Raw genomic sequence first — 12326 nt, forward strand, 5'->3', positions numbered from 1 at the left:
AAGCAATTAAACTCATTTGCTCGAGGTGCCTGTATGTTAGTGACCTATTTTAGCAGCCGGTGAGAGCCCAGCTAATAAACTAACCGTAGCAATTGCTTCTCCTTTCAACAGAAGGTGTCACAGGGGCCTGCAGGGAGAGTTGTGTCTGGCATACCAAAAAAGACAAATACAGCTATGGTTTATTATGGGGGCTTGTAAATAACACAGCTTTGAAACAATGGCATTCTAAAGTGAAATGATATTCTTAAAAATAAATTGGTATGTAAGAATAAGATTTGTTTTGTGAAAACAAGATTGGTGAGATAAAGGACTGAAATGAAAGGCATGACACTGTATTCTGTATTGGAAAATGTCTGAGATGTATAATTCAGTATAATTCTAAAGCAAATGCCTATTTAGAAAGCTGAGGCAATACAGGCAAGAACATTTTATTTTATGAAAACAAATCCGTTATGTGGCCAACCCCGTATCAGAAAAATGGCATCGCGTCAGTGCAAACAGAAACTGCAGTGATGCTGGGGACTTTTAAAACAAATTTTTAGCAGCAGTTTTCAAAGACATGTAATAATCTTGCTTTCCATTAACTGTGTTTTTCAAAAAAGTGTAAAAAAGGGAAGCCTTTTTTCCCTTTAGAACTTTAAAATTTGCTGGTGAGATAAAGGGTCGCTATCAATTTATACTGAAGCTTAGGAAGTGGATATACCACTTCTTCTATTCTTGGACACTGGACAAGTCACTGAGCTCTGATACCAGAGGGCAGTCAGCTTCCCCATCTCCCAAGGCTTTTCTGTCTTACAAAAAATCTCAGTGACCAACAGCTCTTCATGGGGGAATGATTATCAAGCCCAGATTACCTGAAAGTTAAAGGACACAATATGAGAACGTTTGTTGGTTTTTCAATTTCCTTTGCCTTCCTACAAAAGAAGGTATTTCTCTCACATCACACTACAGATCTGACACAAGTTCCATTCTGACTCATTTCCTTGGATGCTGTAAAGTGGTTGACTTTAAGTGAAGCCTGGTGGTAGGCCATTGATCATGCAAGTCACTAATGGTTTATTTGGGGTGTTGGGTTTTTTTATAAACCAGCCAATCATTTTGAACTCATATGTCTTGTTCATTTGCCTGCATGCTGAGGTGTCTATCAGGATCGCTGATTCTCAGCGGCTGAACAGTGCACAATTCATAAATTCTAGTCATTTTCCACTGGTTTGTCGGTTTTTGTTATTTTATTTCCCCCGCATCTGGTAACTGATTTTTGGGAGTACCAATGCTAACACATACTCAGTGACGTGCTTAGTCACAAAGATGCTGAGATCTTGCTGGTGCACTTGCTCTGTTACTCAGCAAAATAAGTTCTGCGCATTTTCTTTTAACAAAAACACCACTTTCCCACCAAGCATACTGATGAATTGTATCTTTGCATAAACTTTCCTTTTAGTATTTTTTAAATTACTCTGTGGTTTATTTTAGAAATCAATACAAGATGAAAAAAGGAGACCCAGAAAAGAAAGGTAATTTTTTCCATTATCTCTCTATTGTCTTTTTAGTACTCGAGAAATAGTTCTTAGCTGCGCTTCAACTAGGAAAATGAAGTATTAAGAATGCACAGTAATTTGGTGATTCAGAGGAAGGGCATCATATACAAAGTTAGATATGCAATTTTCAGCGACAAAAATCCATTATGGAATTCAGTTGTTTGGTTTTACTGCAGCATGGCCCTTTACCATGGCAACACAAGCACAATAATAAGTTAAGATAAGGTCCACAGCAAAGATAGTTCTGACACAGAAAATAATTGAGGGTGCTTAAAATTCCAGTCAAAGCAAATGAGCAACCACTTCTCTTTTGTTAGCCAAAATATGAACAATGTTAAAATTCTCTCCTAAAAATATACGACGGTTTGGAAATAGACCATAAAAAATGGAAAGAGTAAGTTATTAATACGACTGTAGGATAATAATAACAGGTAAAGCAGCATAGCCACTGAAATTTCAACCAGAAATCTTTTCTTCACTGTGTAACTAACCTGTTTTGATAGATCTCTGTAGAAATAAAGGAAGCAACACATACTCCCTGCCTTTCTGTATCTGAGATTCTTACATGTGCTTTAGACTCTGGTTCACAGCTTCTGCCTTACATTCTAGCACTCTATTATTTGTGTTTATATACATCAGCTTTTCTGCTGCTCCCTAGGGAGACTGTGTAATGCTATGAAAGTGTGTTCAGAGAGAGAAGGTACTTGAGCAGCATATGGATGGGCTTTCAGTTCTGTCCTTGGCTGAGGCTGCAGAATACAAGCTCTATATCCAAAAAATATATCCTAAATGAAGTTACATGACATTACATGTCCTTAATGTGTGCTCACAGCATATAGCTTCATTCAACCACTGTATAAATTGCATTTCATTATGCAACTGCTTAAAGGACTCACTTAACATCCATGTCAGATCTAAGTTACAGCTCTTCTGTTGCTATTTGAATATTGAAAATAAAATAGTCATATTGTTTAGCGAAGAATAGTAATAATAATAATAATAATAATAATAATAATAAATTTTCCACTCAGCCTCAGTTTGGCTTCACTTATCTTAAATCTAGTTAAATGGTTCCATGACTGCATCTTTTTTCATGTGGTCACTCTATATTAGTTGAACACAGCAATTGAAATCAAAGAGTTATTTCCATCAGTGTGAGAATAGAATTCTGAAGGTTCTTTTAAGATACCTTTTCTCTCTAACTTTTCTAAACTGGATGTTTGGATTCTGGGTGGGTTTTTTGTACATATGTCACTCCGGTTTAACACTCTAAAATCATACAGATATCTGCACTATTGGCACCAGTGTCTGAACTGGTTGCTTTAGACTCTCTTCTTATAGTAAGATGGAAAAAAAAAAAAATATATATATATATATATATACAATTTTCCTAGAAATACCTATATATATATATATATATGTATTTTTAGGAAAATTGTTCATATCTTCATAAGAGAGGTGCCTAAAATGGGCCAGATGAATTATACCATAAACATGCCTCTCCACTGAATGCGGAGGTAAACTCAGACCTTTTTAGTTACACGTTTGCTTTATGAACATCTGAAAGTACCCAACATTGCAAAATTGTCAGCATCTGCATCATACAGCACTTACATTACAGAGAATCATTTCTTATGTTCACATATATTTTTCTTTAGACTTTCAACACAGAAATGATATTTGGTTGTGTTACTTTTGAATGTTCAATATATTGTTGGAAAATGGAATTGTTAACTTAGATTACTTACTTACTGACAGTCTGGGCAAGGTGCTGGATTTAGATATCTACTACCGTGAAATTTCATCTACTGGTTCCACCTCAAAGGACAGCAGCTCTACCACGAAAAGGAAGAGACATCCAGTCGAGCGCAGAACTTCAACTTTAAGAGCTACTGAGAGGTAACTTATAGAAAAGCATAGTAGGAGAAATAAATGTTGCACATCCTTGCTGAGAAAAGATATATTAAAATCATTAAAAATACATATGTTCATTAAAAAACAAACAAACAAACAAACAAACAAAAACTTTCAAATCAGACATAAACTTTTTTTTTTTTTTTTTTAAAATTTGTGGAATCTTGCTAAATTAGCTTGGAATATGGATAGCTGAAAATTTCCCATCTTCATCTGGAGGGACAAATGATGGCATGGTTGATCTCCAGCCTGCCTGCTTATTTTGGCTTCCCAAGCTTCAGATGAGATCGAGTCCTGCTGTAAATCTTTGATCTAAAATCAAATCCAGATAAAGCAGAACCTGACTCAGCTCAGCCTTAAATAAGGTGGATGTATGCTGAATTTTCCATCTGCCTTCTACAGATAAGACTCCTGCTTGAGTGCCTTCTCCTGCTGTCCCATAGCCATGTTTGTGTTCATGGCTGCGGAGGGCACCGCTGGAGCAGGCAGTCAGGAGAGTAGCTCTGAGGGATGGGGTGGCTCTTCCCACACAGCCTTCATAGAGGGGGACCTCTGCTGGGCAAAGAAAATTCATATTCTTACCAATGCACAGGCACAGATTGCCCATACAAACACATCCACGTTTATAAATATTTATGGCTCTTTTTGTATCTTCATATATATAAGAGAAACCTGCAAAGCATCCAAGTAAAAATGTAAAGAAAATGCCAGGATGACTGCTGGACTTGAAAACGTATCCAAAACAATAACAAAAATGTTGATAGGGCTTTCTGCGCTTGTTGCTTGTTTTACATTTTGGTACTTTTTTACGCAGCATCTAAGCTAGTTGTAGAATGGCATTGTGAAGGTGTGGAATTAAACATCATGTCAGGGAATTGCTTCACCTGGTAAATGATGCTTTCCCAGGACTGTTAATTACTCTGACTCTTTCACTCTTTAGCTAGAAAGCTGTGAAATAATGCGAGGTCTGGCTTACATGGATGAGAAGTACCACAACATGTTCTCAGAGGCTTTGAGCCTTTTGTTGTGACCCCATTGCAGAAGAACACGTTGTTCTGCACTCGTCTCCTCAGCTGCGTTTGTTCTGAGGCGCTGCTTTCTGCAGCACGGGTGGATGAGGCCTAGCGCAGTCGGTTGGGTTTGCTTTCAGTTTTTGTCTTGAGGCTGGAAGTTAAGCGGCCGATTAGTTGTGTTTGCCGAGGTAAATGTTTTCATTTCAATCCCTGAAACACTTCTACACTTAATCCCTAGGTCAAGGGTTGCAGAGAGCCCCCTGGAAGAGAGCAGAGCGGAAGATAATCCCTATGACTACCGGAGGCTGCTGCGGAAGACTTCGCAGCGCCGGCGCCTTATCCAGCAGTTCTAGCCCTGCTGCTGTTTGTTGTTATTAGCATCGTCATCTTTTTTATCATTTTATACCACGTGCTTCCTTTTTTTTTTTTTTTTTTTTTTTAAATCTCTGACATTTCAGGTTTACAACATGTGTGTTCATGTCAGTACGAATTACTGCAGTGTACAGCCCAACACCGATGCAAAGGGACGCCGTCACTGCTGGCACATACCCTTAAGAAAATAAGAAATCAGGTTTCCTTCAGGTACCACTACTGCATCTTAAAATTATTAAGCATTAAGCTGCCTAAATGTAGGTTACCTTCCTCGGTGTGTGTTGTTTTCCTCTCTGCATTTAATCACTCTTACCCAGTTAAAATAGACTGTTTAGTTTATCATTTCCTCATTAAGCCTCCAAAATCCCATAGGCACCTCCAGAAAACCTTAGTTATTGTTTCTAGTAAATTGTTGTACAGGAAGAAATAAATGACAAGGACTCTGCAGGGGGGTTTCTATTTATTTTAGGTTTATAATGCCTAAATTTCGGGATAAACTCTATGTGGTATGTGTCCCTCTAATGAAAACAAATAATTAGTTGATAGCGTGCTGTAGCAGATTATTTCAATACTGACTTTGCTGTAAGCCAGTGGCCAGCGATAAAGGTTAGCACTGCGTGTAGCATTGGAGATGTCGGCGGATGGAAGGACCCAGCTCTCCTCACCCCATCGCTAACGGAGCACTTGAATCGTGTTTGCTTTGTTCTGCTTCGCATTAGATTTTTAGGAATCTTAATCTCTGGGGTGCCAAGAAAGGAACAGAAAGACGCTCTCCGGTTGATTGCTGCCTAAATGTAATGATCACTCTTAATCAGTTCCACTAGAAATTAAATGGAAATAAAGGCGATAGCCACCGTGTTCAAAATTTCCCCTGATTCCTTATTCACAAGCCCTTATTTCGCCTTATTATGCGGATAATTGCTGTTATTCCTTTCAGGATTCATAATTGCGTGTTGCCAGCTGTACTACAAGGGGAGGCAGATTTCAGGAAGCCAGCAGGAAGGCCTGGTCGTGCCCCTGATACACTCCACAGAGGCTACAATAGCGCAGGTTGGGGTTCTGTTGTCCCCCACACACACACAGCCCTCACTGAGGGGAGGAGAGTCATCACCTCCCGACTTCTCACTGGCAGTGGGGCCACAGCACAGGGTTACAAAGTGCTGCTTTGTAAAATTTGCGATAAATCATTTGAATTTTAAAATCTATATTAAAGTTGCTTTCTCGAATGTTATTAAAACGGTAAAGTTAATAACAATGCGCGAGGCAGAGGGACGCGGCTGTCTGCGTATCAGTTACTCCCAGCACCGACAGAACACGGGCAGCAGGACCACCGCACCCTACCAGCTGGGGGCACAGCCACGGCCGGGCTGTGACTGCCTCCGGGCTCGGCTCGCAGGGCAGGGGGCGACCCGGGTGTGTGAGAGCAGTGCCCAGCGCGGCGCGGTCGGAGGGGCTGGGCGGCGGAACGGCGGCTCGAGAGAAGCAGCAGGGCATTCCTAGGGCGGCGACGGGAGAGAAGCAAGGGGCTGCCCCCCAGCCCCAGTCGCCCGCTCGCAGCCCTGGGGGTGCCCCGGGGAAGGGCGGGGATTTCTCATTGCTTCGGGGGTCGTGGCACAGGGGAAGCCTTCCCGCCGCTTTAGGGACAGGTGTCCGGGAAATCCTGTCGGGGCTACCCAGCCACAGCCAAGATGTGAGACAACGCCGTCCACTCCACCCAGCTCGGTACCGGAGCTCCCCGTTTAACCCGTCCCGTCGGTGCCCACTCGGGGGGTACCCCATCGTCGTAGCCACCCCCACCAAAGCGCCTCCCCCAGCGCCGGAGGAACTGCCCGTCCCGTCCCGTCCAGGCGAGGACGGCGGCTGCGCCTGCGGGGAGAGTCCGGGGGAGCCCACGGAGCCGCCCCCACCCACGCGTGCCCGGGGCGCCCCCGCCCCCTCTGCTCGCCGCCACCCGGCGCAGCCGCGCGCTCTCACACGGCCGCGTTCTCGCCGTCGCGCACACCCGCTCGGGCTGCAGCTCTCGGCTCTTCGTCCGCTTCGCCTTCTCCATGGCGAGTCCCGGCTCCGGCTTCTGGCCCTTCGGGGCCGAGGAGGGCTCCGCGGCCGCCGAAAGCCCCGGCACAGGTAGGGCGGCGCCGAGCGGCCGAGACCGGCCCGAGCCGACCCGACGGAACCGCGGCGTCCGACGGCGGCCCCGGCGCGGCGAAGAGCGGTGGGACCGGGGCTACAAAGGGGGTCCTGGGGAAGGGCGAGACACCCGCCCGTCCCACGGACCCCCGTTCCGTTCTGTCTTGCAGCCAGAGCCTGGTGCCAGGTGGCACAGAAGTTCACCGGAGGCATCGGCAACAAGCTGTGCGGTAAGGGCCGGGCCGCGGGCCCGCGGGGCGTCGGGGGCTCAGCCTCGGGGCGGGGGAGGGGTCCGGGGGCCGCGGCGCTGAGCGTTCGTCCCCGTGTCGTTGTCAAGCGCTGCTCTACGGAGACGCCGAGAAGCCCGCGGATACCGGCGCCAGGGCAGCCCCGGGGGCAGCGGAGCCGCGGCCGTCCTGCCCCACCTGTACCTGCGACAAGAAGCCCTGTGGCTGCCGGAGAGCAGACGTCAACTACGCGTTCCTGCACTCAACAGGTAACGGCGCTCCGCGGCGGCCGCGCAGCGGCGGCGGCTCCGGACACGGCGGCTTCGCGGGGCACGGAGCCCCGCAGCGCAGCCGCTGGGAGTGCAGAACAAAAGGGCTCCTAATCGTAATAAAAATGAAAACCCGGCGCTCTGGAGCCTGAGAGTCGCTCGTTGTGAGGAGGAGCGACCTTCCCCATGCGGACCCCGCGGGGGTGGTGGTGGGTTGCGGGGAGGAGGGACCCTCCTTGAGCTCACAGTGACTTCGCCCTTCAGCAGAGCCCCCCCGCCCCGCGCTGCTGAGGGACAGCGCGGCCGCGGCACTGCCCGGAGCGCAGCGCTGTGCTGCCAGCGAGCTGGGGGCTGCGGGGACGGGGCTCCATCGCACACTGATGGCGGGGCGGGGGCTGTGTGTGGCCGCTATCTTCCTGTTTACCAACTGCCCATTTTTTCCCGAGATTTCGTTTTGCGTTTTTTCCCCATTCGCCTGCCGTCTCTCGCTGTTTCAGAAATTGATCTGAAATATCCTGGGAGCAAAAACCACTGTCTTAGATGGGAAGTGAAAACCTGAGCACAGCCGTCGGCACATGCCTTGAAACACGATCCAAATACCTTTAATAAATGAAAGAAAAATCTCTTTATACTGAACACAGCAAAGAGACCTCGCAGCCACAAAAGGAGCAGCCTGGGGTCCGTGCGGTCCAGCTGCGGTGTTAACTTTCCCCCTTCATCCCCAGACCTGCTGCCGGCGTGCGACGGGGAGGCGGCGACGCTGTCCTTCCTGCAGGATGTGGTGGACATTCTGCTGCAGTACGTGGTGAAAAGTTTCGACAGATCAACAAAAGTGATCGATTTCCACTACCCCAACGAGCTGCTGCAGGAGTACAACTGGGAGCTGGCAGAGCAGCCGCAGACCTTGGAAGAAATCCTCCTGAACTGCAGGACCACGCTCAAGTATGCCATTAAGACAGGTACGGCTGCACCGATGGGAGCGTTTCGTTGTGTCCTGGAGTGTTATAAATTGAAGCAACCCCAGAGCTCTGCTATTTTCATGCAGTTTCAGATCAGGGACTGTTTCTAGCCCTAGGGCTGTCGGTGCAGCATCGCGCACCCCTCCTTGTTTAAAATGAATCCTCAGATTTCCCCCTCCTTTCTCCCTCTCCATTTTGCCTGGTGGGGGCCTCACCTCCCCTGGGTCAGGGCAGCAGTGCAGGGACCTTCCCGTGGAGCAGCCTTAGTCCAGCAAATATGGATTGGAGTCCACGGGGCTCTGGGCGGCCATTTGCCACTTTGGTCCTCTCACCTGTGTAAGGACATAAATCATGAATGTGGCAGAACTCTCCACAGAATTTCTTAATTATTATTTTATTTTATTTTATTTTTATTTATTTATTTTTACTTTAGGGTTAAGGAATACAAAGCTTAAATTGCGTGAATGGTCCTTGTTGTTATTTCTGCTGGGAAGCTGTGTCCCACTGTCTGGCCATGCTCTCGGGCCACCTTAAACACAGACAAAAAGCACGGTGGTTATTAGGGCTGAGATGGGAAGTAATGCAGAGCGCACAGAGCTCTTGGGAGGAATTTGAATTGCTGAGAAATTGCTTAAAAATAAGTTTGCACCAATTGCTGGGAGAGACAATGGTTGATGCGTGAATGGTGGCTGTGGGGAGACTGAACGCGGTTTGGTTGGCTTGTAGGAGCAGCCTGAGCCCAGCAGAGATCGGGGCTCTTTGTGATGCTGTGGGTTAGTGATGGCTGTGCCCAGCTGTGTGTCAGTGGTGGATGGTCTGGTGCTGTCAGAACATCAGTGAAACACTGCAATGAATGGTGAGATTGGTTCTGCCTGCAGAGCAGTGACTGAGCCCAGTGTTCCCAGTGGGTCTGTGCAGGGCATGGGCAGTGCCTTTCCCATGCATTGAGGGTCGGTGGAACCAAAACACAGAGTTTGTTTAGCAATTTTCGTTTACCTGTGGTGTGATAGCCATTCTTTCTTGTATTGATTTCTGCATGCCTTCAGAACAATGTTATCTCTTCCCTGTTGTACAGATGGGAGGCTGCCCCAACCCCTTGCATTTCTTTGCTGTTGTAATGCAAACAGCATTCCCCTGGTCAGAGGAGTGACCCTTGTGGGGCTGAAATGCGTGGGGTTTACACCCAGCCCCTTTCTCTGGAGTAGAACGTGCCCGCCTCGTGCCCTCAGAGGAAGGATTTCTAACAAATGAATAGCTTTGCTGTCCGTTGCAAGGAGTAGGTACTGGTGGGGGGCTGTGGGGGGCTCTCCCCATCACCCCTTTGTTCGGTGACAGCTGCACAGGCGAACGTGGGCTCTGAGCTCCTCACAGGCTGTTTGTTGTTGCCTGAAGCGTGGCTTGTAAGCACGGCCGCAATTTTCCGTGGCTTGCTCACGCATCAGCGTCACTTAGATGGAAAAAACCCAGCAGTGGGATTGGGGTCAGCCAAGGGGGTGGGTTTGCCGCTGTGCTGAGCGTGCCCTGCAGAAAAGCAGTAAGCAAGCAGCAACTTCTGCTCCGGAGACATCGCTGCTGTGAGAGGTGGTGCTCCTACGGGCAGACCTATGGGATGTGGCCGCACGTCCCATCCGCGCGGTTCACACGGCAGCTCCCTGAGCGGGAGGCTGGGGAAATAAGCAGTGACACGGAGCTGTCCCCTGGGGTTGGGTGCTGCCGGAGCAGCGCTGAGACACCGGGGCTGCAAATGTGGATTCTGTTGTTCCTCAGCTTTTTGGTTCGGGTTTAGCTCCAAAGCAAGAGTTTTCCTGGTCTCTGGGAATATTCCAGCGTTTCCTCTTTCAGACCTTAATTCATTAGGAGCGGAATGTGGGAGTCAGTGAGGAGCCTGGCTGTGATGTTGAGCCCAAGCTGTAGATACTGAAATCTCAAAACCAGCTGAACAGCCATCACGGGGGATGTGCAGAGCCCTGGTGCTGTGGCCATGTGTGTCTCTGGTGGCAGCAGCAGGGTATACGCATGTTCCAGAGCCAAACACCCCATGGAGAGCAGCGCTCCATCCACTGGGTGTGTGGGAGGGCTATGTGCACGCATCCAGGGCAATGCTTGTGGGGTGCACTGGTGCATAGCATGTCTGTAGGCAGCACCAGTGGTGTTTCTGGGGAAGAAGACAAGATTCCATACCCCCCACCCCACACGGTGCTCTGCCCCACAGCCTGGCTGTGCCTTTGTGTGCTGTGGGGAGGGGGCAGTTCCACATGCTTCTGTGACTGCGTGGCTCTGACTGATAAGGGGCTGCTGGTGAGCAGAGATAAGTTCTCCGTCAGCTCTTGCTCTGCCTTCCCTCAATCACCCTGCTCCATCTTTTGTTTTCTGTGATGGTCGTAGCAGCGTGTTGTCTGTGAGGCAGGACAGGTGTTTTCAAAGCTCTTCCTCCCATCACACAGCATTCAAATAATTGAATCCCTTCTGTAATTGTATCAGTAATTGTGCCATTTAACAGTGCTTTGCAGGGAGCACATAGAAAAAACTGAGCTGTAATGGTTTCTGTTCTTGTTTTAATCTTTCTAGGCACGTTTTTAAGAAAAATCTGTCAGGATTTTGGAAAAGTACCAGGAGCCAAATAGATTAACCACATAAATGAACTCGCAGCCAATTGAGGATATTCTTGTGCTGCATCCCAATGTGGCAGTGGTGCTGGTTTTGTTTAAAACCACAATTGCAAGCAGGCTGCGTGTAATTGCAGGCTGGCAGGAAAGAGCTGACGAGTACCGCCACCATCCCCGCCATCTCCACACAATCATCTGCCTTTGAGTTGAGAGCAAAGCAGTCACCAAAGTGTTCCATTTTCTTGTTTTGCCCCATCTATTATAATGGTTAGCTATTCATCACTGATGTTATATGTCCTGGCAAGCCCCGCCGATGGTGGCTCGTGCATGCCTTTCAGAGCCAGCCAGGCACAAACCATTCAGTGACAACATGTGACACGCGAGCAGGAGCGAGCCGCTGTTTGTGAGAGGCAGCGTCGTGTTCATTTCCAAGGCACATCGAGAGGATAATGGGGAATGCTGGAATTCATTAGTCTGTGCTCAGTGAAATTACTCTGATTTTGCTTGGAATGAGAAAGAAGAGAAATCTTGCCTTTTCCAATAAATACATTTATTGCTGTTTGCTTTGTTTCATACCTTGAAAGCACTTCCTTCGGTACATCAAGAAACCTTGATGTAAACACGCTGCTCAGAGCTGAACAGTTCCAGTCATCTGACTCCTGGTAACGTTTTCCATTTATGCAGGGCACCCTAGATATTTTAATCAACTTTCAACTGGATTGGACATGGTTGGGTTGGCAGCAGACTGGCTGACATCAGCAGCAAACACTAATATGTGAGTAGAAGAAATTTTTTGTGATATTTAATATAATTTTATGGCTGTACTGTACAGTATTTGCTGCTGTAGGTGAATGAAAGAAAGAAAAAAATATGTTAGGGTTGCTGGAAAAGCAATTGTCTGCTTTTAAAGTGGTTTCTGTGTTTACAGCATGAAGATTTTCCACAGCGTTCTATAGGCTCTGAAATTCAATCATAGAGATATGATGTCACAGCTTTCCTTTGCTAATCTCCCCAGAATTGTACAGAAAAATTATTTTAGTATTTTGCATGCATAAGTATGTAAAATGAAAGGCTTGCTAAGAGGACAGTTGTATTTAAGTATAGGAAATAGGTACAACTCATACACCAAGCTGTCGGTACCATTGCTTCCTAAAAGAAAGAGATGCAGAATTTAGAACATTTTTGGTAATTTTCTGCATTTTGGGGCTAGGAAGCATTTTGTGCACTTCTTTAGCTCCATGCACTGTCTTGTCATCATGAATAGGGCTGTTGATGCGTGTGCATCAAAACGTGCATGCAGG

General features: G+C 47.1%; 2 protein-coding genes across 2 annotated transcripts in view; both read left to right on the top strand.

Moving 5' to 3' along the window:
• MYO3A (myosin IIIA) overlaps positions 1 to 5652 on the top strand; it is a 97874-nt gene extending 92222 nt beyond the window's left edge. Inside the window, exons 34-36 of the mRNA XM_072330322.1 lie at positions 1474 to 1514; positions 3297 to 3437; positions 4704 to 5652. Coding sequence (XP_072186423.1) covers positions 1474 to 1514; positions 3297 to 3437; positions 4704 to 4818 — 297 coding nt within the window. The 3' untranslated portion in view covers positions 4819 to 5652. The remainder of the gene's footprint in view (positions 1 to 1473; positions 1515 to 3296; positions 3438 to 4703) is intronic.
• A 1104-nt stretch (positions 5653 to 6756) lies between these two features.
• The window catches only part of GAD2 (glutamate decarboxylase 2), a 32598-nt gene continuing 27028 nt past the window's right edge, over positions 6757 to 12326 (top strand). The window contains exons 1-5 of the mRNA XM_072330323.1: positions 6757 to 6961; positions 7135 to 7194; positions 7302 to 7460; positions 8186 to 8419; positions 11710 to 11800. Coding sequence (XP_072186424.1) covers positions 6886 to 6961; positions 7135 to 7194; positions 7302 to 7460; positions 8186 to 8419; positions 11710 to 11800 — 620 coding nt within the window. The 5' untranslated portion in view covers positions 6757 to 6885. The remainder of the gene's footprint in view (positions 6962 to 7134; positions 7195 to 7301; positions 7461 to 8185; positions 8420 to 11709; positions 11801 to 12326) is intronic.

Source organism: Excalfactoria chinensis, chromosome 2 (assembly GCF_039878825.1).
Source record: "Excalfactoria chinensis isolate bCotChi1 chromosome 2, bCotChi1.hap2, whole genome shotgun sequence".
Lineage (NCBI taxonomy): Eukaryota > Metazoa > Chordata > Aves > Galliformes > Phasianidae > Excalfactoria > Excalfactoria chinensis.